We start from the raw sequence: 27342 nt of genomic DNA on the forward strand, positions 1-27342 counted from the left end.
GCTGTAAAGAAACAAAAATGTTAGATAAGTAGGTACATAAATATGCGGTATACAATTTTTTATTCTTCTTTGTACATATTTCGAGGACTGACCTTGGGTTTGCCTATTTTTTTTTTTTGCTCTTGTGGTAACTTGTTTTTTTTTGTAAGTTTGCTTTAGCTTTGAAAAGGTCGATATACATATATGTACGCATTTTATTTCCTATTTGTTTTTACTTTCCTAAATATGATTGTTTTATTTAACCTTATTAGCATAAATGGCATAATTTGCTTGATATGAGATATTCGTGTTGTAGGTTGCATTTATAAATACATAACAGCAGAAAATTCGCAAAAACTTACCAGTGATTTTTTAGATTTTTTTTTTGTGGAGAGTGTTTTGCATTGTTTTCCCTATAAAAATAATTAAAATAATTTTGTTCACGCGTTATATGGAAGATATGCTCAGCAGTTTCGACAAAAAAAACATTCTACAAAATCAGCGAACATTTTTTCGACTTCAAATTTGCACTTTATTATACCAAAATTTAATGGGCTACAAAACTGCATACACAAACTGTTTGTAAGAAATCTAATTAAAAACAAATTTTTATTTTTTGAAGTTTGTATAGTTTTTGTGAGTTGTTGTCAACAAAATCATCTTACAGCAAATCATACATACAGTCAGCGTCGAAAATATGAATACCCTGACGTTTCGTTATTTTCTATTTTCCATACCAAATTTTTATTATTTTTTTATAAAAATATAGTTAGTTCAACAGCAAAAATCAGCATTATCAGTTTTTTCAATTTCATATAGAACTCGAGAAAATTGCAGAAATACCAAAACGTGGTCATACAATTTTCAACTATTAATTTCTTAGAAAACTTTTGGGTATGCAGTTTTGTATACCATTAAGGTTTAGTATAATAAGGTGCAAGTTTCAAGTCTATAAAAATTACTATTGATTTTTGAGAATTTTTTGTCGAGGGTTTTTGCATTTTCTTCCATATACAAATAGATTTTGTTCGTTTGTATAACTACGGCCGCTGTGGTGTAGTGGTTAGCTGCGCATTACCATTTCGCAGGTTTCAAGCCCAGTTCAACCCGACATAAAAAAAAATAAAAAATAAAAAAGTTTTTGTCTAATCGGCACGTCCTAGTATATTCAAAACTCGGTCAGTTTTTTCAGTCGGAACTTTTTTTAGAAGTGAACAACTTGCGTAAATTTTATCGATTTTCTTAGCCTAATACCAAATGACTTATTTTTTCAGAAGTATATTTTTTACTAGTTGAAATTCTACCAACAAATTAGGAAAGTGGATTTCAATCAGTACTTGGTTTTTTTGTCACGTGCATATGTAGGCCGAAAAAAAAATATTGCCTCAAAGCATTTTCCCCAATACATCCAAATTTTTGGTTTCTCTGTTTTACCCCAGATTTTTTTTTTTCTTAATACAGCTTATACTGCAAAAAACATGAAAATAAAATTTCTGAAGTTTGTGCAAAACTCAGAAAAATTTAATTAACTTCCACACAAATTTGCAACTTTCTAATCAGATTTTTTTATAAAAAATTTGTAAGACATGGTTATTTAATTTTCAATTGCAATTTTTTTTTATTTTTATTTTTCCGCAATAGTTTATTCTACGACAAAAACATAAAAATTAGACATTTAAACGTTGTGAAAAACTCAGGAATAATTTTATGAACTTGCAACTTTCTAATCGGAAAAATTTTTAAGATGCGGTTTTGTAGCCAATTAAATTTTTGTATAATAAAGTGCAAGTTTGAAGCTGTATGTATGAAAATATAAACTTCTTCTTCTTTTTTGGCGCTGTAACCGCCTAAGCGATTTTGGCCGAGTTCAGCAAAGCACGCCAGTCGTTTCTCCTCTGTGCCAACTGACGCCAATTGGAAACGCCAAGTGAAGCCAAGTCCTTCTCCACCTGATCTTTCCATCGCAGTGGGGGCCTCCCTCTTCCTCTGCTACCACCAGCGGGTTCCGAGTTGAAAATATAAACACCGTCAGCAAAAAAACAAACGCTTTGATTTGCGCTTTATTATACTAATTAAATTTAATGCGCAACAAAACTGCATACTCAAAAAAAAAAAATGCACTTGAAAGTTGAAAATTTGTTAGCAAATTTATTGAAAATTTCTTAGTTTTGCACAGAATTTAAAAACTTTATTTTTATGGTTCTGGTCGTAGAATAACTTATATTTTTATAAAAAACTAGCGGAAAAATGTATGTGAATAAAAAATTGTGCATACTTTGTGCGGCCAGTACTTTTTTCTGGCAGTGCATATATATGTACATATGTAGGTAATGTATGTATGTATATGAGTCTACTTTTGTAAACATCTGCCACCTGTCGCATTATAAAATATTAAAGTACTCAACAAAAGTGCATTTTCCCCAATGTACGAGCACAACACGCAATCTGTTGTCCTCAAGAACAAGTACACTGGCACAAATAAATATATGTATGTATATGTAGGTACATAATTTATGTATGTGAGTGTATAATCACAGCCTAATCGATATGAAAAGAGAATTCCTTTGCCTTTTACAGTACAGCAACATCCTTCAGTGGTATTCCGGCCGGCAAAAAAAGCGTTGGCATTTTATGAAAAAGACTCAATCAAATTAAAAAACAATATACCTATGTACACATACATATATGTATGTATGTAATTGCATATTTCACATTTTACAGTGGTTTTTACAAACTAATTTACATTGAAACGCTAATTCGTTATAATTTATAATCGTTATCAAAAATAGTGCATGCAATCTTACGATAGAAATTTTCATTCGACAAATATTTGAATACGTGTGTGTATGTATGAACATTCATGTAAATAGTTACATTTGCGCATAGGTGAAATATATATAAAAATGTATAGATCGCATTAGCTGCAATGTTTATTCCATTACAACGCCTTCGAAACGCAACAACGGGTTGAATGTGCCGCGCCATCCACGAATTTAGTTATTAAAAAATATACACATATTTATAACTGGCTCAGGAGCTGTTTCGAAAAAAAAATGTTTACATTTGGCGCGAAAAAATATTTGCCATTGCTGTGCTTGCTTTTGTGTGCACTTTGCGGATTTTTTACCGATGCCGTTGCGAAACCGACGATCGCCTTCAACCTGCCACAAAGTTTTCAGGGATTTCCATCATTCGCCTCTTTTACTCAGCAATACTTCGAAAGTCGCAATTTGCGGCAGATGAAAACGTATAGGTAAGTAAATAAATCAAACAAACAAAAAAAAAACAACCACCGATTTTAATGCTCGTATAAAAATTTAGGATTACCGTTAGTTTTTTCATGATACAATGATCAGAACTAAACCAGGTTAGGTTACGGTGGTTGCCACTCCGCACAGACCGGCAAAGAGACACTAGAGAACTAAACTAAGAGTTATCAGAAAGGGTTAACGTGGTCCAAAGTAATCCGGTAACATACATAAAAAAAAATATTCCGACGAATTGATGACCTCCTCCTTTTTTGACGTCGGTTAAAAAGTAAAGAAGTATTTTAATACAGACCTTTGGTAATCTATCAAGTTATTTAGGTACACAATATACACTCGGAAAAGGCAATCTCGCTCCAATCTCTAGAAAACGGCTTTAAGTCCACAGTTTTAATGAGCTATTGTTAACCGATACAGCTATGATAAGGAGGAGAAGTGGTAGCGGTAACTTCTGCATAGTTAACTAAAAAATTATTTTTCTTGTAGCAAAAGTAAATGTTTTTAAAACCACTTTATTTTTATCAGCAGAACAACTTTGTTTAAATTTTCAGTATTTTTTGGAACCAAGGTAACGATAAGTTACATAAGTGAAAATTTGTGCTAAATGTTAAGTTTGTCATTGTAACGCTTTCTTGCGAAGTTTAGCTAGGGCAACGGAATACCTTATATACTTACAAACATACGTACAACTTTCAGGAATAAATTTTATACAATTGACAGAGTGTTTACATATATTAAAATATGTAATATGGATTTTAAGAAAAGCTGCTCTAGTTCTACAACTTAACTTTTGTTTGTGTTTTTGGTTTCTTTACATATTTCTGTACATATTTACATACATAATTTCATTCCACACTCACATTTCCATATTGCATGCACTTCAGCAAGTAGAGTTCCAAACCTTATGCAAAATTTAAGAAATTTCTGCAAATTTTCATCCAAATATTGTGCTTTTTATTTACACTCTTTAGAAAAAAGTTGAGTACGCAGTTTTTTAGCTCATTCAATTTTAATATAACAACGTGAAAGTTTGGGGCAGCTAGGACTTACCATTGATTTTTAGCAATTTTTTCTTCATATAAAATAATGTTCGATAATTCTTTTATATGGAAAAAATGTGCGACACCTTCAACAAAAAATTTGCCAAAAATCAATGGTAAGTCCTAACTTGCTCATACTTGCACTTTATTATACTAAAATTGAGTGGGCTAAAAAACTGCATACTCAACTTTTTTTTAGAGAGCGTAAGTAAAAAGTGCAATATTTGAATGCAATTTTGCAGAATTTTATTTAATTTTACACAAGCTTTGGAAGTCTGATTTTTATAAAAAATTTGCGAAAAATAAAATATTAAAAAAAAAAATAGTTGCCCGTATTGTAAAAAATTCGCTGTACCTAAACTTTATTGCTTGACTGTATATGTGTATACATATATGCATACACACTTAGCATCCATTCCATTTAATCTAAAAAATATGCTGATAAGACATCACGGCAATTAATTAAAAATTATATAACTAATGCAAATACATATATACATATGTACACATTTTTTATTTGCAGCGGAAAACGGCTAACTAATGAGTCGTTAATAATGATTTACTATCACGACTCCACCATTGCGGTTACCGAGTTAGGACCAGAGAAACTGTTGTTGGGTTGCGAATTGATAGAGATTTAGTAAGTATTAATTATGTATGTACGTATTTAAATTTTTGATATGAAAAACTTTTGGTCAAATTATTTTGGTATAAAATCAATTTAAATCTAGTTCATCTCAAATTTTACAGGGGAAAAGAAAAACTTCCAAAACTCAAATATTTTGCAAAAAGGTGATAGCAATACTATTTTTGTGTATTCAAAGCGAAACATAACTCCATACGAATCGGTAGTGCACCCTAATTAAGTTTTGTTTTATTTTCAAATAGTGTGACGCTTAAAGTGTAAATTTAAGTGGAAATATTAGTTTTCCCAAAAACTTTAGATACGTAGTTAACGCAGAATTGGGACGATACACCCGGTGTCGAAATTATAAGCGCACCACGTATTGACAAATTTTAAAATTTTTTTATGTTATTTAATTTCAGTTGATTCTTTTATTAAAATTTAGTTTAATCTTTAACGAAGCTCATATAAATGAAAGTTTCAAGCTTTGTGACATATTAAAAAAAAAAACAATGGGCTTTCGTAAAAACTTTAAGCTTTTTAATTAAATTTCTTAGAAAGATTTTGTGCTGTTTTGTAGCGAATGCAGTTTTAATATAATAAAGAGCAAGTTCGAAGTAGCTAGGACTTACCGTAGATTTTTAGTTTTTTTTTTTTTTGAACATATCAACGGCTGCGGGGACGATCTTGAAGAAACTTGTTGAAGAATACCGTATCTCAGCAGATGGTTCAATAACGCGCTATCTCAACTGCACTTTATTATATACAATTTTATACTCAAAATGTTTCTAAGAAATCTCAGTTTGTTAATTTTTTTGACAAAGTTTGAAACTTGGATTTATACGAGTTTCGTTAAAAAAAAAGATAAAATTAAATACCACAAAAAATTAAACTTTTCAATATGTGCTTATAATTTTGACGGCGCTAACATGGTAGTTTAAATCGCATAGTTTAATTTTTTTATCTCATCGCGGAACAACCAGAATTAAAAAAATAAAATGATTTTTAAAGGTGAAACAGTGCAGTTACTTTAAGGTAAAATTTGTACCAATATTCGAAAAAATTTATTCTCGAAATTTTCAAAAAAGGCCATTTTCACATCTTTAGTTTGGAATATCTCATAAACCTTGCATACCGGAGTACTTCTGAATTCTGCGCAAAAAAAGTGGGTAGGAAATAGATGCTTCAGGTTTTGGGTCCAGGATTTTCCAAAATTTTCTCGACCTGTTTATTCAACTGATATCCCTAATAGAAGAAGTCAAGTCAGAAGGCATTATTTTTTAAGGGGTTTGTATTAAATTATATAAAATATTTTCTTAAGGAAATTATTATCTGAATATACTTGTTTAAGGTTTCAACGAGTCGAGAGTCTAGCTGAGTAGTCAAAAATTGCATACTTATAATTTTAAATTGACGTTCAAAATCTTGCCTTAGGGTTGAAAATCCCATTTCCGATACGTTGTTAACTTAACTTAAATTAGATATTGTTTTCAGAGAAACAAGAAGTAAAAATATAGTAATCTATCACATCCGCCCATAGTCTTCTAAGATTTCTAAAATTAATTTTTGGAAATAGGGGATATTCTGCTGAGATTTTTTTTTTGCGAATTTATCAATTCCAATTTCCAATTTAAACCACATTTAACAAGCATTTCCATGTACAATACATATTCTATGTATATTCTCTCGCTTTGATTCTTCCAACTAGCAATGAAAAGGATGGTAAAGCTCTACTCGAAGGACTTTCCAAATACAATCGGCCACTGCGAATAACTTTCGATGAAATGTTGAAGTTAATGAACCAATGTGAACGTGTCGATAAACTTACGTACGCCTCACGGAATCGAGCCAAAGCCATAGATGTCAATACGAATAACGATAGCTCAGCAAATAATAATAATAATGGTGTTACCAATTTGGCAGCAAATATATTTCCGAAAAGTCCATTTTCATTGTTGAGCGGCATAATACCGGGTAAGTAGGCACGACGTATGCAATAGCACGCACAAGGTATTGCATAATAATTGTATGTGTACTACTTTAGGGTGGGCCAAAATACTTTATCCAGTCACGCCAGTGGTATAGAATATTGTAAATATTTTTTTTTGAAATTGGTTAATATTTCTTGAGTCTGTCAATTAAAATAGCTTAAGTGATTTTAGAGTGTTTGACTTTGAATTAAAAAATAATAAGTTTTCCTTGAAAAATTGTATATTCTTACTAAGCTTTTGTATATTAAAAGCGCATCTTAAACTACAACTAGGGCTATTTAATTATTTAAATATTGTTTGGGGACCCATTGAAATATTGCTTTAAAAGAAAAGTGGCCTAATCCGACTTAGGCTGCTTTAATTGACAGGCACAGATATAATGGTACTGCCAGAGCTCTGAATATTCCACTGTATTTTATATGAAAAAAATGCATTTTTTCGTAGAATTGCTTTAAATTCGATATTTTTTTATCGAATAAGAATATTTCTCTTCAGACAACTTCGAAAAATAAAATTATGATGCATTTAACTATACAATTTTATTAACTATGTTTACATTGCCGATAATCTTTTTTCATATATACAAAATTTAGTTAACCCCTCATACGAAGAGCTCAACGAATCTGTTAATTTTTTTCTTATATAACGAGCTCTAACCGCCAAAAAATGTAAGCGGCATTTTCTTCAAAATTTTATTTTCCATGCAGAGAGGATATTTTGAAAAAAATGTAGCTTACATCTTTTTGGCGGATAGGGCTCGATATGCTTCATAATTCTATTTGAAAATTTCTCAAAAGAAATATTCTTATTTTTTTATAGATTTTATAGCAAATCTATGAAAAAAAATTATTCTCTCCGAGTAAACTGCTTGCATTAAATATTAACGGATTTCAAAATATAAAAAAATAAATGTTTATTTTTATAACATTTTCTATAATTCTGGAGGGCGGCAGCAGGAAAATGCCATAAGATTGATTTTCCCGTGTTTTTTTTTTTTGGACCGGCCTAATATACATAAGTATATATCGTACACGACCCTTAAAAGTGACACAATTCAAAGTTTGCCATTTTTGAAATTATGCGCTAAAGATGTAGACAGAGCTTTTATTTGCCTTTTAGCAAAAGCTGGAGCAATTTTTTCTTATAATTTGTTGAAAAAAACCTAAGATAAAATCTCCCTTGCCCTTATGATTAACATGTGCTAAGAAATAGTTTTCCGCATTTTTCTTACGAACGTCTAATTTTGAGTTGTGTCACGTTTGCAGATTGTGTATCATAAAGCGTTTGCTTGTAAACTCCTCAATGTATTCATTTAAGTTTTAAATACATATCTAATTTATTCTTACTTAAAATCGATGTTAATGTTTATTGAATGGAATTTTGATTTTAATATTCATTAGGCACAAAATGGTGCGGCACTGGCGACATTGCGGAAACCTATAGTGATTTAGGCACCGACATGGATATGGATCGTTGTTGTCGACTGCACGACTTATGCCCCGTGAAAATACGTGCCTATCAAAATAAATACGAACTGATGAATGATTCCTTGTACACAAAGTAAGTAATATGTATATATACGTATATGTATGTATATGCTTAGTATGCACTACTACTATGATCTACAATGACCCGTAGAAAAGTTCGTCCGGTTTTCAAAATTTTTCGCATGACACGGTTTTATGACCACACGAACTTGTCTAGGATGTCTTGCTTTTTAGCTTAAAAAAAAAAATCTTCATAGAAATAAGGCGCACACTAATGTACGGTACATGCATGCATACATATTTGCATCTATATTTACGATTCGTTACTGTGCCAATGACACTGCACCTTTTCATTTAACAAACTACTCGCCAACTGCTAAACTAATTGGCAAATGTTGTCCTTTCTAGTTGCGTGCTTTTATTCATAATTTTTACATTCAATTTAATTATCGCACACTAATTTTTAATTGCAATCAACTTTACAGATCTCATTGTATATGCGACGATATGTTATATTCCTGTCTCAAAAAAGCCAACACACCAGCGTCGCAACTTATGGGATCGATTTACTTCAATTTGGTGCGAGTGCCTTGCTTGGCTGGCAGCAATGATAAATATCGTTTTCGAGAGGCCAAAGAAGGATTCTAGAAGAGCAATGAAGTGGGCCATCTGATAAAATATATGTACATATGTACATGTGTACTTATGTATGCACAAATACAAAGAAAGACAATTGCGAAATGTTGGAATTACTTAGTCAAAGTTATGTAAAATATTGTATTTAGTTTTTGTACTAAAAGCAATTTGTTTTATTAAGTTTTTTTTTGTTATGTATTATTTTCGGTAGTACTTAAGGATCAACGTTAAACAAAAATAAAAATTTTATATTTATTTATTCTTTTTTAAAGGAGACATGTTTGAATTATTGAATACCGTGTGGGTAAGAGAATCATTCCTCAAGGTTCATTTCTGTGTTCATTGTTTTTTTAATTTAAGAAAGTTTTCTACAAATTCGATGGTAAGTTGTACCTAATTAAAGGCAATAAATAGCGTAAATAGGGGTTGGGGTTTGATTTAAGGCTATATGACCCGCTTATTTTGGTTACTCTATGTTGATCTGTGGAGAGCGATCGCCGAGGATGACGTGCCTTCTTACAAGGAGGCGCCTTATCAAGATTCGTTACGAAACATACCCTTTGATTCCACGATGGTATCCGAAGAGAAACAGCTTTGAAAGCAAATATGTACCTGCGTTTCGTCGTTACGGTGATGTTCCTAGGAAATGAGGTGGTAGCTTGCAGCCGTATTTAGGACCATGTTCGCACAAGTCTGCAGATGTTTCCAATGTGTATTGTGGAGCAGCGTAGAGTAGGATTAGTTTTCAGTGACTCGAGGCTATTTTTTCTCGCACAAAGCTCATTAATAATGGTAGAGATATACGGGAAAACGCAAATGACAAATAGTAAGCAAAAGATGCCACACGTACGTCTGGTACGTAGTCCAACCACTTTGGTTGGTACCGAGGGTAAACTTTAGGCATTCTTCCAATGGAAATGCATCACACCTTTTTCTGTTTATTGAAATAGCAAGCGTATCTTTTATAATTGTCGTTATTTATTGCACAAATTAGTACATATATAAGTAAAAATTTTACCTGCCGCAACACACGCCTTATACCATTAACAATTCATACGTATTTATTCAAAGTATATCAAATATAAAATATGTGTGTAAATAAGTAAGCCCATAGTGAGTTAAGTGGAGTAACCCGCTTTTTTTATTTTTGATTTTAGTGCTTTGATTAAGGAATTATAAATAATACCAACAATGCTTACTTTTTGCTTGTTATTCATTGGCTAATTTTAGTTTTGGAAAAATTTTACTCCATTTATTTTACAAGTTTTCAAGAGCACTATTGATTTAGTTGGTAGGCGGATACCACTGCTTTAAAAACATCGCAATTGTAAATATGTGTAGTTCTCTAAGATTTTGATGAATCTTTTGATTGTGATTTTTTGGTGATCGTTTATAACTAGGTACATATTTTATAAAGTATAAAAGGCTCTATTGAAAATATATTGAATTTTTTCTTAAAAAAATTAAATTAAAAAAATTATCCATCTCCTGTTGAGGTCAATTTTTGAACGAGTTTAAAATTGTAACAATTATTTGCACAAATTAAAGTTATGAAATGTTAAAAAAAAAAATATAGTCGTTCGTCGAAAAGTTACTGAGCACAGTGGAGCATATAAAATCTCCTGAAGAGTATAATAAACTAAATAATTTGTTGCCCTTAAAATATGCAATAATTTGTTCACTAACGAATTCAAATTTTAAAAGGGAATATAACTGGTTATGTTTTGCATGCCAACGTACAGGTAAATCTGTTAATATGCTTCTTTGATGGTTTGAAAGTTTTATTATGTTATAAATCGTTTCAAGGTATAAGCGTTTAATAAGAATACCCAAAAAAATACACAAAGGGTTTATGTCTGTGTTCATGTGGAATAGTAGCTTATGTCGGGAAGCTGGCATTCGCTTTATTCTTTAAACGACAAGGAATTTTTTGACAAGACTTAATAAGAGTATTGACTTGCTAGTATCGGAACTATTTCTGCACGCTTATTTGCCAAAAGTTCTTCAACGGCTCGGCGCGCCAGTAAGTCATTCGCAATCGCTTGCTGAGAATGCCGCATTTATACTAAAGCCAGCCTTTCGACATAAGCCACTGTTCCATACGAACACAGATGTTAAGAATTACAATTCAATATGAGACCTCGTAGAGATTCGAATACAACTGCAGAATAAACTTTTGTGCAGGCTTTTCTAAGATGAAGTGACTAAACCTTTACTTGTATTTGACCTTGGCCTATACATAGAGGCACAGATGCAAAAAATAGTTTGTAGAAGATGTCGAGCTCAAGTAGAGTATGCCATAATGATTTATCTTTTGAAATGGAAGTATGTAGATTTTACACTAACACTAAATCTTTTTGGAGCTACCTTTTTCGATAACATTAATGTTTTAAATAAATGGTCTAAAACCAATGAGACGGGAACATTATGTTGTCATAGTGTGCACGCTATACACTGGAAACGTACCACCGACTTTCTGTCGCATTTTTTACACTCTATGCTGGTTTTCTTTCCAAATTCTTAAAAGATACTAGCAACATTGGGTCCAGGCTGAGAGTTGGTTGGTGTAGGCTGTGTTGGTCGATCTATGTCCTGGTAAGTGCGCTGTTGTGTGGTGGGAAAAACGGAGCCGGTTTGTAGACTGCCACCACGCGCACTAAACTCTCTGTATAGTAGTATAACAGTGATGGGGCGTAGAACTAAGTTGATAATAGAGAAAGCAACCGCCCAGCCATCTGAAAATTTGAGAAATAGATTTTTAGAAGAAGTTCTTAATTTAAAAGGACAATCAAATTGTTGAACTAAAAATGCAAAATAAATATTTATACAACTTACTCATAAAATTGAAATATACTATTATGCATATCAAATCAAAGAATATACTTGAAGCGTTTATAACGAGCGCCTGTAAGTAAACGAAAGGAAAAAAGTACAATGAAAGAGGGACATATGTATGAATGAGGTAATTAATAACGCATTTTATACTATAGATGAATAAATATATGTACATAGAAACCTCAAATAAATATCTTTAAAATATATTATACTAACAGTAAAAATATTTACTGTGACGATAGCAAACAAAAAATGGTTGGCGGCAACTTGTATATGTACAGTGAATCCGTTGAAACTCCAGCGTTAAAAATGTATTAGGATGTATGTATATAAGAACATAAGAACATTGTGAAAATATGTGCTAGCAAATATACATACATACATATGTAAACTTAGCCTATTCTGGAATGACTCCGGGATTACTCGCAAATAAACAGAAGACTAATGCCACAGTGTAATACAGTGAACCAGATATGAATGAAATTCTTCTTTGTTCTCTTTGAGATTTGAACTCTTTCGCAGTAGATATTTTGAGGAGCAAAAAGCCCTTCCAAAAGGCCACTTTTTTCAGCCTTTCCTTGGTAAACCTTCTCGAATGGCTTCAAATAAGAAGGCCTACCAAATTATCAGCTGGGACACTAACGTGTATATGAAATTTTGTTGCTTAGGTGCTGGAATAAAAATTTGGCAAACAAAGCATTTAGAGAAGAAATATTTTATAAAAGTTCTCAAACTACAAACTTCCGCTACTATCAATGGCAATTACATATGATACATAATTATGTATGGCAAAATCAGATAAGGAAGGTGCACATGAAAGATAAGCTGACTTCCAAAACGTACCACTACAACTTGTGGATACTGTTCCACTGCGATAAATTGTTTACATATGCAGAGTTGCAACCATATACATTGCATATTTTGAATATTTAATAACAATTTTAACAAGCTGAATATAAAGAGATAAACTCAATCTGTTTTGGCAAAAAGCTTCATTCTAAAAGACTAAACACTACTAATGTCAAGAAAAAGAGAAGTAGAAAAGTGTTGATTTGATTATATTAATTATGCGAAGAGTCGGTAAGTTAGAGGCCAAGCGACGATGACGTCGCGTTCTTTACTAATTTTGTAGCAAGAGTATATATACACATGTATGTGTGTACATACATACATACATATGAACATTAATGCATATTATATGTATTTATTTATTATACCACGTCACTACCTTTGCATGTGAAATTCTAAGCCGAAGAGCACTTTTGCGCACTGTAGTCGATATCATACATTCCTGGTACATACATACATATGTATGTATGTTTTTCAAAAAATGCTGTTGTAGCGAAATTTGCAAACTCTACTTTCTGAGGTAGTGCGTTTTAATGGGGGGGGTGGAAACTGTACGTAGTTTGGATGCATACATTTGTACGTACTGGCTTAGCTTCATTAATTTGAAAAAAGGTCAACTCTGACACTCTGACATGCAACATTTCTAATTTTCTTCACAGTTGGGGGCAGTAACGGTGTATAAGGATTTTTATTACCACCTTTCGAAAACAAAGAGTGTACAGCACGCAATGTTAGCCATTTTCTTACGATTTTATTAGCATGCTTATACAGTCTATTCCGCTTAGTTTTGTATGATGTCGTTTTCTTCAATCTTTAATTTAGATTTGAGGAGTATCTTAATCAAAAAATTATATTTTGATTTTCGGCATTTTTTAGTTTTTGGTTTAATATTATCGCCAACAAGAGCTACTTCTATAAAATTGCTTATTACTCTTCAAAACGTGTGTTTGATATATATTTTTTAAAACTAATCAAGATTTGCAATCAGCGACAAATCATAACATGTCTCATTTTTAGGTTGGCGTATCTGCGTTTTTTGGCCTTTCCGTTGAATAACCTATTGTGGCAATTCCTTTTTTGATTAGAACTCACTCCCCTTTTATCTGCCAACTTCATTTTGAACAGATCACTTAGGTCTACGCCTAATGTTTCGCAGTCAATCGTATTATGATTTACTTCAAATTTTTGCAGCTTTCTCAATTCGCTGGATCATTATTTGCTGTGAATCGCTTCTTTAAGTTCCGCGATATTTTTACTAAAACCATTTGCAATTAAGAAAGCGGAGTTGACTGTAGTACCCCTTACACCGTCTGCGCTTTATATATTTGTGGTAGGGTTAGGTGAGGAAGTGCTACCACCGAAATATATTTTCGCACCATGAATGTGGTCACTGGCGGGGAGCAACCGAACACATAAAAGACCGCGAAATGGTCTGTGGGTTTACTGTGGGCAGTTTAGAGTATTTAGAGATTTTACCACACCTTCGCATAAATCAACTAGGTTACGACAAAAAAAGGAAATCAATATTAAGGTATTTTATTAGTCAGTTTCTTGATTACAATTCAAAGTTTTTATGAATTATGTGTTCCTACACTTATCAGTCGAGGGGAAAGACTTGGTATAATTTTTAATGCAGTGTCACACAACTGGTACATTTGTACAGATTTGTACATTTTTTATAAATTGTTTTCTTGATTGAGATAAAGAGAAATATTTGTGCATACACAAGATTGGGATACGATTTGCACCAAATTTTGGGAAAATGACCAATGGTGTGAAACGGCCTTTATGGTTAACTTAAGATTCAATATCAAGTCCGCTTCTTCTGGCTGAAGTTAGCCTTAATGTTCCCTCTCCTGTATCAATACAATTTTAACCCCTAAACTAATTCTCAAGTACATGAGCCACTCCGTTGCTTATGCCAGGATTTTAACTTCCATTCCAGCACGTTTGATATATTAGATTCCTTTCAGCATTAAGAAAGCGGTACTATCGCCTCTCAATAAATGATTGCCTAAGATAAAGGCATAATAATCATGTGATGAATTTGCTTCTGTAGCCGAATATTTTAGATCTCGACGGATGGGCGGCAGGGTTGCCCCCTTGGGACTAATAATAAGAAAAAATAATAACAACAAGCGTTTAAAATAGGCTGTTTTTGCAGCATAAATACATAAATAGTATGTATGTATGTATATACGTAGATTTCCACACATTAGTTAGCAACTGGTTGTTATCACTTGCTTGTCACTAACCTGCTTAAACAGAGATGTACATAAATACATATTGTATTGTATGTACACACATGCTTATGCATGCAATTTAATTGTATGAGTGTACGTTTTGCTTGGTGCAACATCATGCCGAGTAGGACCCATATTAAATGGGTAAATATTTACAAATTAAAAGAAAATATCGCTTAAGGTTTTTGCGCGGAGTAAATAAATATATTTTCGTTTAAAGTACAAAACCGCTTATCAAGTCAATGTGAAGTTGCTTAAATTATTTTCTAAAGAGCAAAAGCACTCAATTTCAAAATGGTTCTCTTTTTTATAAAGCAATCACATTTCTGGCTAGTATATATTAGGACGAATGGATAAGGATTGAGCCAAGAGCATGTGTGAGCAAATCCAATTTTTGGCAAAAAATGTCAGTTACGCGGTTTTGCAAAATGACGATACGCGGCTTTTGTACTTTAAACGACGATATGAACCTTGACAGTTTTTAATGGACAAAATCAAAAATTATACACTTTGAAAGTTAGCGACAGAGCGACTCTGCAGGCTAAATTCTTCTGAGCAGGGTAGATGCAGATGTGCCCAAGCAGTGCCCGGCTTGCGGAGTGTCACCCCACGACTCGAACATCTCTGCGCATGCCCCCTAAACCCCACTCAACTAACACCCTGTCCCTTTGGACTAACCCAGTCGGAGTTGCACCCTTCCCTATAACACCTATAACAACAACAAAAATAGCAGATAGGAATCGTACCAATCCGCTAAGGAATGGTGAATCGAAAGCAGCTATAGGTTGAACTCAAACTTGTAAAATGAGTTTGAATATGTAAAACAGATGTTAAAATGTACTGCCATTACTGATATACCTACACACGTTTATGTACAGACGTATCTTTATACATTGGATACTTACCACTTGTGCCGCTTCAATAGATTCCTTGCAATGCATTGCCCAGAGCATGGAAATTATAAAGAGGAAATTGTAAAACTCATAAGCTCCATGTCCCCACGTTCCTAGCATAGCATTTGTGATGAAGAAGAAGTGTACAAAAGCGACGAGCTGTAAAGCGAAGAATTAAAAATATAGTTATTTATAGAGATAAGACTTCGGTTACATTTAAACCGAAACGGTGTTTGAAGGAGAATCCGTGGTGAAGCCATTGAAGTTCATCCAATCAACATACACTGCATATATGTATGTATATTCATACATTAAAGCAATGGATAAAGTGGGGAAGAGGTAGAAATATTGCCTTTCAAACACATAGACTGTATTAAATGTTTGTGGCTGCGATTTATACCTAGGCACCGCCACAACACAGCATAAAAATGCAGCATAGTTGCGGTCTAGGGGGTCCAACATTCTGTACTAGGTACTTGATTGACAATGCATTTCAATTCATTGCATTGAAGCGAAAGCAATTGAGTCACTGCCGCAGTCAATACAATTAATTGTAAAAATAATTTAAATTAGCTGCTCGTCAAATAGTAAAAGTATTAACATATGCATGCACATCCATGTGTACATATGCAGCGAATAAAAATTCTGATAACGTTCGGACAGCCCCTCCCTAACGTTATGCACGAATGTATGCATATAAGCCACATTTGGGAAACCTACGTACATACATATGTACATAAAAGTAACCGTAGGATTTAAAGGGGAAGTGTTCGGTGATAAAGCTTATCACAAGATCGTGGTTCGCTACATCGTGGTGTTATCGTATCTACTTTTTGTACTATCATAACTTTCGCTTATGGGCGTATGTGTCCCATAAGTCCTCTGGGTATTATTTACCTTAACACGCACAAATGATGACCCAATCAATTCGTTTATGTCCGCCATTCTGCTTGCGTTAGTATTTGGCAATTTAACTATAGTTTAGTTTATCACACGCTATTCAATCGGTAATATGATTTTGATGACGATGCTGAATTGGCTGGTTTTGCAGTAATCACTAAATGAGCAACAGCTGTTTTGTTTTTTGCAGTTGATTTGGTTATTGTCCCACTTTCGCCTCGGGATCTAGCGCGCGCTGATATGCTGCAGACTTTGTTGTTGTTTCGCAATGCAGCTACAGGTGCATATTCGCAAATTCCTCTTGTTTTCACTTTTTCTACACAATGCGCAGAATCATTTGCTGAGTATGCTAATAATTAATATACAAACATATGTATGTACGCAATAAAAACAAGCTTTCGAGAATTGCACCGCGACGAAAGAAATCGCACAGCTACAGTAAAAAACCTTTGCACGAAGAAGTCTAACTAGATTCTGAAAAGTAACATCACTGATTTCATTAGTCAAATATGGCATTGCCAGCCATGATGGACTAGTTTGGTACACTGAGAAAAATATTATTTTCCTTTACCGCAGAACTCCACTGGCAAACACCGATGGCCTACCAACTGTCATTTTGACTAGCAATATGATTGCAAGTTTTTGTGTGTGGGCACTTTGATGCCTTGAAATAATCATTTGCCGCATGATGCCACCAGAAAACATTCTCTCAATTTCAGTGTTTAAAAACATTTAAATCTTTAAAAAACTTGCTGAATAATTTCCTAAAACGTAATCATAAATAATCCCATAGGGAACAGACTTTTATTTTGACTTAATATCAAAATTTCGTCGATGTTACCACCAGCACCCTTTCCTTCAAATGAAAATATGGCTATCAAATTATCGAATTGCCTCCAATAGATGTCAAGCAATCAGCGCTGACATATAATACAGCTCATGAGAAATAGGCGATCTCCATTGGAAATATATTTTTTGACATGTTTATCACGACATCAGTGTTTTCCTATGGAGACAGGGCCCTAAAGGCCCGTCCACATACAACTTTGGCGTTGCGTTGGCGCTGGCGTCGCTTTGACAGCGGCGCGCGTAACGCCCGTGCTTGCTACAATGAACGCTTAGCACAGAATACTTTGGTCACTAAATTAACATACTAGCGGCTGATAAATCAAAATTTTTACATCAATAATTGCATTAAAAAACTATATTTCTTGCCCGCATTTGATTAAAAATTAAAATTAAATCACATAATTTTGATTATTTAGAACAGCTGACGAACGACGCGCGCGAAAAGTTGAGAGTTGGCCATCTTTCTGCGTTGTGTTGGCGTTGGCGTTGCCCAACTTTGGTTATATGGAGACTTTCATATAAATGCATGTATTCATAGTCAGCTGTCGAAGCGACGCCAACGCCAACGCAACGCTAAAGTTGTATGTAAACGGGCCTTAAGTAACTGCCATCCCTAAATTGGCGCGTCAAGCGCCAAACAACTGTCAAAAATCCTCATGCCCATACAATTTGTATGAAGCATCCCACAATAACGCGGCGCTAACGCCGAGCAAATGGAATTTTCATTTTTGACAGGGCGTTACGTGTTGAAGTTGGATGCGGAAGACGGAAAGAAAGAGAAAGGACAAAAAAGTGAAAGAGGAAATGAGAATAAAAACGAGAGGATCTGAGAAAACGTCAAAAATTACGACGCGTTGATTTGGGGATGGAGCGCGCTGACACTCGTCGACAATGGATAACGCAACGCTTAGCGCTCCAATTTAGGGACGGCAGTAAGTCCGTCACTGCTGACAGTTGTATAACCCCGCGTTTACACAAGACAAGACCACCGAGAATATGCACATAATTTACACATTGTTTGAGTAAAGTAGGTATCCAGACAATAAACTGAGTTCGAAAGGCCAGAGACAGTGATGAAGACCTCAAGGGAAGTATTAGTAAAAAAATTTTAATGTTTTGCTATTGTATCTGAAAAATTGACTTGTGTAAACATCAAATACGCGGCCATAAGAAACAGCTTATTTTTGTTTGCAGACGCAACACCTTCATTGTGGCGTTTCCGTTATTGAAGTACAAGTACTCATTCTGACAGGCCTATAATTTGTACTTGGAGGTATGTTTATGTGCTGTGTGCAATCAGCTGTTTGTTTCCCATCCTCTGAGGTCGGTGTTATGGAGAAATTTTGTTTGGCAAACTGCGTGCAATTGTTGTTGCAGCAACCTCGGAGAGAGCGAGTTTGGCGACTCTCACAACAAACTAATTTTGTTTGGTCAAACTGCAGCAAATTTGGTGTTGTCATATACAATATTTTGTGACAATTGTTGCTATACACAAAAATTGCCGTGATACCGAAAGCCAGAGAACTGAATTTATGTTGTAGGAGTTTCAAAGATAGGGGTACAGTTAATTGCCTGTACGATATCATAAAAAATATATTAATTGTACGCGTTATGTACATCTGAAAGTCTCATTTCGTGTTGGCAATAGCTATGAAAACCATAATAAACGTGCAACCCTGTGCCAAACTCGACATAACCACCTCTGAGCAAACTAAGCAGACGCCATTTAATTTGGCAAACAAAAGTTTGTCTGCATAACACCGACCTTAAACGGCGTTTCCACAACAACCGAATCACGTGGTACGCTCTCTCAATTACGAACGGCGAATCAACCTGTTTGCACGACACATTTGTGATGCACTTTGTTCTGCTTCTTTTAGCGGGGAAGAAAAAATTTGGTAGTGGTTTCATGTTTTGTCCGTACAAAAACTAAGCAATTGCTTTTACTTGAAACTTCGAGTAAAAAGTCTGAAATCTTAAGAAAAAGGCACTTGCTTTGGTTTTATGCATACGGCCCTTTGTTTCGTTAGAGGTCTACGCTTTTCCTTTCAGTGTATTCACAATAGCACAATGAACAGTGAACAATGCTGTCATTACTGCCAAAGGTCTTCTTATCAGATATGCCAAAATTTGGCGGCGTTCATCGCGAAAATTGATTTCTGTGGCAACAAATAAATTTGACCTGTGCAAATTTGGATAAGATTTTCATGTTTGTTTTTGAAATACACCACGGGAATGCCATATATAAAAATCACTCAGGATATGTTCAATAACATTGAATACGATAGAGCAGTTATTGGACAAAGTGAAAAGTTAACTGGAAAGATGGCCAACGCGAGCGAGTGTACACCCACTGTTCTTATCGTTGCTGATAAAGGCGATCTTAACGCGGCAGCTTACCATTTGGCCCGATCACTGCAATACCCATTTGCGCCTGAAGTTATTGTTACTGTGCTCGTTGCTGAGTCGACTCGTCCTGCATTGCTGGAGCGGCTGCAGGCTCTGTTAAAGCCGATCCCAGCTGACGTATCTCAACATGCTGAGCGTAACAAGATTTTGGCCCTTATAGCTAAACATAATTGGGAGACTATTTCTATACCAGAGTTGGGAGCAAACTCTCCTGTAATAGTGTGTGATGTCACACATGAACATTTAGGAAATGGTTACAACGGCGTCGTGACACTTCATACATTTCGAACTATACAGGAGTCTATCAGCTTATGCGTGAAAGAATCTATAAAACCAGTAAATGCATCGATTTGGTCTAGTAATCATGCAAGCGCTTACGAAATAGGTTTGAAGATACCGTGTATCAACATCTTCATTGATTGCTATCAAGTCTCACTGGAGCCATTGAAAACGACCAATGCGACTACGGGAACTGGAACCTGTGCTTTGGTGGAGCAGAATTACCATTACGAAACACTCAAGCTGCAGAATGGAGCTAAGAACGTGGTTTTTCCTATAGGAACAGCTATTGCAAATTAAAAAAGGCCCCGTGAGTTATGCGGACTGAAACTTTTTTAAATAAATTCGTTTTTGTATACATAATTAATTTTAAATGTTTTTATACCTGTGAATAACATGTCTTCCAAAATAATGTAAAAAAATAAATTAACAATATAGCCATAGCCTTTGTCCTTTCCTCTCTGACTAACTACATATATACTGAAACATATATCCTTATTTTGTAAAAATATAAGTAGATAAAAAATGTTTTATTGCCTGTTTTCGTTAGTCGTTTTAACTATTTGATATTTGACATCCCTCAAAGGCATTATTACTAATCCACTAAAAACAATTGTGAGCTGGCAACTCTGCGGTTGAGCCAGCTGATATGGCATTTCATTTGCTTTGCTGTTTATTTAAACAAAATTACCTTGTACAATTTATTAGTTCTATTTATTAAGTGCATAAATAAAGTTAAATTCGCATTTTGCGCGCTTTGAAAGGAGCCTAGGCCGAGGAAGTGATAAGCTAAGAATGTTTCGCACAAGCAATTCACGTAGCGTTAGTAGAGCCGTTGTAGACGATTATAGTGATGCAGGCTTGGCACGCAATTATGCTGCGGAAGATTGTGCTGATGACGACATAGATTTTCACAGAGATTTTGCTCGTAATCGCAGAGCAGTAAGCGCGACCAATATATACAGTAATGAAGATAGCGATGAATTAGACACAAATGAGGGCAGTTCTGCTGATACGCCTCTAATTAGAGAAGTTGAAGGTTAGTACCTATACATGCATATATACGTACCCTATAAATGTGTACACTTTCAACAAGTATTTGTTTGCTTGTAACACAAAGCAAATTCGATTTGAAAGTGTTTTTCCCAACACTTAACCTATTCCATTGTTGTTTCAGATGATGGTACCTTTCCAAAAGCTCGGCATATTTTTGGATTTATGGGCTTCCTTGGTTTTGCCGTAGTTTACGCCATGCGCGTTAATTTGTCCGTAGCTATAGTTGCCATGGTGAACCAAACAGCCATTCCTGAAGACAATTCCACTAGTGTAGATGATACTTGCCCAGTTCCAAAGCCAACGAATAATACAACACCCACTAAGGAGGGAGAATTCGTATGGGATGAGGCCACCCAAGGTCTTGTATTGGGTTCATTTTTTTACGGGTACGTGCTGACTCAAGTCCCAGGTGGTCGCCTAGCAGAGCTGATGGGAGGAAAGCTGATTTATGGCTTTGGTGTGCTTATTACAGCAATTTTTACTCTCCTAACACCAATCGCTGCGTACTGGGATTTGCCTATGTTGGTACTTGTACGAGTGTTAGAAGGCATGGGTGAAGGTGTTACCTACCCAGCCATGCATGCCATGTTGGCTCACTGGATACCACCATTAGAGCGCAACAAATTTGCAGCTATCGTATACGCAGGATCTAATATCGGCACAGTAATCTCAATGCCATTAGCAGGATGGCTGTGCTCTTTGGATTTTCTTGGAGGTTGGCCATCAGCATTTTACATATTTGGTTTGCTGGGTATAGTTTGGTTCGCATTTTGGATGTATCTGGTGTATGACAAACCAAGCGTACATCCGCGCATATCTCTCAAAGAGCGAGACTACATCGAACGGAGTTTACGTGCTATGCAGCCTCGAAATAACAGCGATTTACTATCTGAATCTGATGTGGATGTCATACACACAGCTGCTGAGGAAATACCGTGGCGTTCAATCTTCACCTCGCTACCATTGTGGGCAATTTTAATTACACAATGTGGTCAGAGTTGGGCCTTTTACACGCAACTCACAGAATTGCCCACATACATGAGCAATATACTCCATTTTGATATCCAATCAAATGCAGTACTAAACGCCATACCATACTTTACAAGCTGGATAGTGGGTATTGTATGTTCAGGATTGGCGGATTGGATGCTGGAACGGCGCTACATTTCTCAGCTAAACTCGTATAAATTATGGAATTCGATAGCTTCCATTATACCATCGATAGGACTTCTAGCCACCGCTTATGTTGGTTGCAGTTGGATTTGGGTTACCGTGATGCTGGCCGGTGTTGGTTCCTTTGGCGGCGCTGTGTACGCTGGTAATCAAATGAATCACATCGCTTTAAGTCCCCGTTACGCAGGCACTATGTATGGTCTTACGAATTCTGCTGCAAACATATGTGGATTCTTAGCGCCCTATGTGATAGGGCTTATCATAAATCATCATGAAACCTTGGCACAATGGCGTATTGTATTCTGGCTGGCTGCGGCAGTAAATATTGGTGGTAATTTCATGTATTTAATATTTGCCAGCGCCACAGAACAGAGTTGGTCCCGTATTCCACATCTAGCTGCAGTAAGCCATGTGCGCTCTTAAAAAGCCGATTTGGGCCCGGAAATTCACAACAGTGGAAATATTAAACGAATGGATGCTATTATATCCGAATACCTATGTATGTACGCAAACGTGTGATAATTTAGTGTTTCTATTTTGAACAATGGAATTGAATGATGTATGTTGTACGTATGTATGTACATACATACATACATACATATATCATAAGCTAGTGCGAGCAAGCATTTAGGTAAAAACTCCTAAAAGTATTTTAAATAATTACCAATTGAATGTATGCATTCCTATAATCATGTATGTATGTATGTATGTACATATGTACATACATCCATATACAAATATGTATGTTCGTATGTTACAAATGTAAACTTTGTGGTGCAATTTTACTCAATATTTTTTCAGTAGTATGTATGTAGACATTTTAAACGAGAACATTATTTATTCTGTTAATAAAGTGCATTTTTTATACAAATATGAGTCTATATCGATGGCTGAGTGGAAGATCGGCCCATCTCGGCGGCCAGTTCGAAAACGTCATATTTTAAAAGCTTTTCAAAAACGCCCTTCTTCAGAATTTGAGTTAAGAATGCCCTATTTCAGAAATGTGGTTGAAGAACGCCCTATCTCAGCTGCCGATACAAAAACGCCCTTCTCAGCACATTGTCAATGTGTTTTTAGCTGAGATAGGGAGTTTTTGAGCCGAATTCTGAGATAAGGCGTTCTTCAACCATATTCTAAGATAGAGTGTTTCTATCGTTCCCACGACAGCCGGGTCTACGTAACTGGAACGACCCAGGTTTATATCTGGCTAAGGACTGTCACTCCAGCAACACTCGCCGAAAACTTTGGGGAATCTGTATGCTGTTACAACAACAACAACATCATAGGGTATTTTTCAGTTAGGGAGTTCTTGAAAAGTTTTCTGCGATAGGGCGTTTTCGAACTGGCTGCCGAGATAGGTCGATCTTCCACTCAGGTGACCACATATTCTTTGAGAACGTTTTTAGGGGGTTTACTGTACGTCGTTTACATTTCTTTGGTAGTGGTGAACTCGCTGCATTTTTACGGCATTGTATTAAAAACTGTGATGGAAAATTAAAATTTTCAAATTGTACCTATTTTGAGAAAAAATTGTACCCAATAAAAGAGGTATATGTACGTAAAAAATTAAATCACGTTCTTATGTATACACGACGATGCCATTAACGATTTTTAAAGCCGCACATCTGCAGAGAAGGTACGTATCGGTTTTGTGTTGACTGTCATTTCCACAACTTAGCGGTAGCCGGCATTTTTGACATTTTCTTATGTTCATATTGGGACTTGATGAAATTTGTGATCTGCATGCCAGTTAATATCTGATTATTAAAGGTATTCATGGTGTTGTGGCAGGGATATTCTTCCAATTTGAGGAATCTCCTTGGTTTTCCCCGACAAATGGGAAGAAACCTTTTCGAGTCGACCGAGGCCCAATTAAGCTTTTTTTTTGACAAGGCGACTCATTTTCGGCGACTTTTGCAATCTGCTGTTGGAGCAAGAACATGATGTTGCAGCGGGATCTGATTCCCCTGGTAAAACCGCTGGGTATTTTGTTGCATAACGGTCTTGAAGCACTGGAACACATCTTAAGTTGAGGCAATGAAAGAAACATAGCGTTCATATTACGCGTAAAACTCCCATAGGGGTCTGTCTGCACTTCGGTCGAATAAGTGGTGAAATTTCACAAAGGAGGCAACTGGCGATGTTGGTGGATTTGTACCGTATGTAACGTGAAGTTGAAAAGGGCCAAAAAGGTACAACAGAACATAGTTTTCCATCACTGGTGCCAAACTACCAATTAACAAGTAACGAGAATAGAGTAGATTGCCACTTTGCACAACAGCCAGCTGCTAATGCCTTGTCGCAGAAATTTGCATTGACAAATATTAAGGGAATAACAAAAAGTAACAAAATTTTAATTGTGCACTTATGTTAAAGTTAATAATTTGACGATTGTTATTTTAGTGGACGATATGAAACGGACCCGGAGGCGGGAAAAACCACAAAAGAAGTGGACAGATGAAGAGAATAAACTATTATTAGACTACCTATTGGAGAATGAAAATATTGAGGTATGTATGTATGTATGTAGGTATTTGGTTGGTATAATTTCCATTGAACAAATATACTTACATACACACGCATATGTTGCTCCCCATACATATGTAAATAGAGGCCCTCCGCTTACGTATACTACTCGGCGCTACTAAATAAAACAAAAATCGATGCTACTCCCGAGACAACACGTTGCAAGGTGCGGTATATGAAGAAGACACTACTAAAGGCCGAAACGTGGATCAAGGCAAACTCCAATTGTATAGATTTTGATAGCATCGAATTCAAGAGTCAGATATAAGCATAAGTTATCAACAACGACCATAACGATCTAATTTAGTAACACTTTTAGATACAGTGAATAAACTTTGTCCGTACTATGATCGACTTACAAAGATTTTCCCCATCGAAGAACGCAACTCCAAAGTTACAACGACTGAAGCTGAACGTTGGTGTGATGATGATGAGTTGGTCGCAGTGAAGTCCGAGATTCTCGATGGACTTATGGAAACTAATTCTACTTCAGCCGAAGGTGAATGCTCATGGAGTGAAGATATGATGCTGATGGTAAAGCCAGAGATTATTGATATTGTAGAGGAGCCACTTTGCACGGCAGAGGTGGCGGAGCCTGATGCGGAATCCATATCGGCGATGCCAAAAAGAACAAAAAATGACGATCCCCTGTCCAAGGGAGCAAAGTGTGCTAGTGAAAGGCCACAAGGAACACATGAGTGCTCATATAAAAATAGTATTCGTGAATTAACAGAATTTTTTAAAAGGAGAAGTGAGTTGTTTGAAAAAAGAATTTGCATAGAGAAGAAAAAGCTGGATCTGGAGATGAAAAGATTAGAATTGGAGGAAGAAAAAATGCGAAAAGACTTCGAAATACGAAAATTAGAGTTGGAGCAAAGAGAAAGGCTGGCAATGCAAGAACTAAAATATAAGTATAATCAGAAATAAAATTTTAATATGTACATATTGTTAGTGTAGTATGGAAAGGGCGTAACTCACATTGTCGCTGAAATATCAAAAGCCCTAACTACATGACTGAAAAATCCAAAATTCAGTTTTTGATTGATTACGGGAAATATGTACTATCCCTAGTATTTTTAACCGACTTCAAAAAAAGGATGAGGTTATCAGTTCGTCGGAATATTTTTTTATTTATATTTTTTTTTTTATGTTATGATAATTGGATCGTGAAGAAATTAACGATAATCTTAAATTTTTATATGAGAAATGAAGTCAATTTTGTTTTTTGCTTAAAAATTACTTGTATTTTTATACTATCTAAAGCTCCCAAACAAATTATGAAGACTTTGCTTAAATGTGTTAGGCTTTATTTACAAACAAAAAGTTTTAATTGGCCGTATAGATAAAAGCTTAACAATTGTTTTTGCTTACAATTTCAGACCTTTTACTTAAATTTATATGAATAAATCCAGTAAAAGGTCTGAAATTTTAAGAAAAAAGCAATTGTAAAAACAACAAGCTACCAACAAATTTTCTAATTTTCTTTGTTTTGTCTCTTAAATTATGGAAACAATTCATTCCCATGGAACTGGCGATAAGGCTGAATATAATATTTAATTTATTTAAATCAGACCAGACTTAATTTAAAAACCTATTAAAATTTGGGAACGAGCGAAAATTAATTGGCAGACTCACAATTCGTTTGTAATTCAATATGATATGATAAATAAAATTTAATACAATAAAACAAGTAAATATAAACACAAGAAAAAATGCTTACAATTTTATGGCGGATTCTATAGCGGGCCAAATGCTCGGAAATGATACCGCATGCGAGTGAAATGCGAGATTTAATCCTGCAAAACTCTCGCAAACAAATCGGGGAAATGATAGCAATATCGAGCCCTAACCGCCAAAAAGACGTAAGTGACATTTTCAATTTTATTTTTGAGGCTGAAATACATCTAAGTAGATGCTCTAGGAACTAGAGGTATACGCCGCCGAGCCACGCCGCCGCCGCCGCCGTGTTTTGTCATTTCTCACGCGCCGCCGCTGAGTTACGAAAATATCGGCGCGGCGGCGGCGGCGGCGTACGGCGCCTATGGAATTTTGTATAAAACTTTCATGATGTATGCATATTGAAATACATCGTTTGAAGGAACTAAACGCTACTCGTATAAAAACACTATTTTACATTACATTTTTAAAGGGTTTTTTTTTTGCATAATTTGGGCCAATGAACTTTTCAAAAAAAAAAAAAAAAAAAAAAACAGCGTTTATTACAGTTAAATTAGAGTCGAATACTGGTAATCTGACGATTTTTATCCGCAGTAGACAATTTTTTTCAATAATACAACAATACTACC

At 35.1% G+C, this 27342-nt stretch overlaps 5 protein-coding genes across 5 annotated transcripts; 4 read left to right on the plus strand and 1 right to left on the minus strand.

Annotated features, from left to right (window-relative positions):
* The first annotated feature begins 2670 nt into the window (after nucleotides 1-2670).
* On the plus strand, nucleotides 2671-9267 carry LOC118750999 (phospholipase A2 hemilipin-like). The gene is made up of 5 exons (XM_036485757.1): nucleotides 2671-3232; nucleotides 4809-4925; nucleotides 6619-6884; nucleotides 8302-8461; nucleotides 8874-9267. The coding sequence occupies exons 1-5, from the start codon at nucleotides 3033-3035 to the stop codon at nucleotides 9034-9036; spliced, it is 906 nt and encodes a 301-aa protein (XP_036341650.1). The 5' UTR covers nucleotides 2671-3032; the 3' UTR covers nucleotides 9037-9267.
* A 2045-nt stretch (nucleotides 9268-11312) lies between these two features.
* Nucleotides 11313-17225, minus strand: LOC118751000. Its single transcript, XM_036485758.1, has 4 exons — nucleotides 16742-17225; nucleotides 15857-16003; nucleotides 11860-11929; nucleotides 11313-11759 (listed from the first exon to the last, which is right to left on the minus strand). The coding sequence occupies exons 1-4, from the start codon at nucleotides 16787-16789 to the stop codon at nucleotides 11545-11547; spliced, it is 480 nt and encodes a 159-aa protein (XP_036341651.1). The 5' UTR covers nucleotides 16790-17225; the 3' UTR covers nucleotides 11313-11544.
* Nucleotides 17226-19704: 2479 nt separating this feature from the next.
* On the plus strand, nucleotides 19705-20718 carry LOC118751002. Its single transcript, XM_036485761.1, has one exon. It carries the CDS (start codon nucleotides 19829-19831, stop codon nucleotides 20579-20581), a length of 753 nt encoding a protein of 250 aa, XP_036341654.1. The 5' UTR covers nucleotides 19705-19828; the 3' UTR covers nucleotides 20582-20718.
* A 70-nt stretch (nucleotides 20719-20788) lies between these two features.
* LOC118751001 (sialin-like) lies at nucleotides 20789-23385 on the plus strand. The gene is made up of 2 exons (XM_036485760.1): nucleotides 20789-21320; nucleotides 21459-23385. Exons 1-2 carry the CDS (start codon nucleotides 21077-21079, stop codon nucleotides 22931-22933), a joined length of 1719 nt encoding a protein of 572 aa, XP_036341653.1. The 5' UTR covers nucleotides 20789-21076; the 3' UTR covers nucleotides 22934-23385.
* A 1364-nt stretch (nucleotides 23386-24749) lies between these two features.
* On the plus strand, nucleotides 24750-26178 carry LOC118750995. The gene is made up of 4 exons (XM_036485752.1): nucleotides 24750-24852; nucleotides 24914-25020; nucleotides 25122-25293; nucleotides 25356-26178. Coding segments are annotated over exons 1-4 (888 nt in total). The 5' UTR covers nucleotides 24750-24851; the 3' UTR covers nucleotides 25964-26178.
* The last annotated feature ends 1164 nt before the right edge of the window (nucleotides 26179-27342 follow it).

This window comes from Rhagoletis pomonella, unplaced genomic scaffold, assembly GCF_013731165.1.
Source record: "Rhagoletis pomonella isolate Grant_MI unplaced genomic scaffold, Rhpom_1.0 Rhpom_scaffold_00486, whole genome shotgun sequence".
In the NCBI taxonomy this organism is placed as follows: Eukaryota; Metazoa; Arthropoda; class Insecta; order Diptera; family Tephritidae; genus Rhagoletis; species Rhagoletis pomonella.

Coding starts and splice junctions, on each gene's coding strand:
- LOC118750999 (XM_036485757.1), top strand. CDS start 3,033: ATGTTTACATTTGGCGCGAAAAAATATTTGCCATTGCTGTGCTTGCTT. Junction 6,885..8,301: donor GTTGAGCGGCATAATACCGG/GTAAGTAGGCAC, acceptor AATATTCATTAG/GCACAAAATGGTGCGGCACT. Junction 8,462..8,873: donor AATGATTCCTTGTACACAAA/GTAAGTAATATG, acceptor TCAACTTTACAG/ATCTCATTGTATATGCGACG.
- LOC118751000 (XM_036485758.1), bottom strand. CDS start 16,789: ATGGCGGACATAAACGAATTGATTGGGTCATCATTTGTGCGTGTTAAG. Junction 16,004..16,741: donor CATCATTTGTGCGTGTTAAG/GTAAATAATACC, acceptor TTCGCTTTACAG/CTCGTCGCTTTTGTACACTT. Junction 11,930..15,856: donor CTATTGAAGCGGCACAAGTG/GTAAGTATCCAA, acceptor GTTTACTTACAG/GCGCTCGTTATAAACGCTTC.
- LOC118751002 (XM_036485761.1), top strand. CDS start 19,829: ATGCCATATATAAAAATCACTCAGGATATGTTCAATAACATTGAATAC.
- LOC118751001 (XM_036485760.1), top strand. CDS start 21,077: ATGTTTCGCACAAGCAATTCACGTAGCGTTAGTAGAGCCGTTGTAGAC. Junction 21,321..21,458: donor TCTAATTAGAGAAGTTGAAG/GTTAGTACCTAT, acceptor TTGTTGTTTCAG/ATGATGGTACCTTTCCAAAA.
- LOC118750995 (XM_036485752.1), top strand. Junction 25,021..25,121: donor TGGAGAATGAAAATATTGAG/GTATGTATGTAT, acceptor ATATGTAAATAG/AGGCCCTCCGCTTACGTATA. Junction 25,294..25,355: donor TGATAGCATCGAATTCAAGA/GTCAGATATAAG, acceptor TAACACTTTTAG/ATACAGTGAATAAACTTTGT.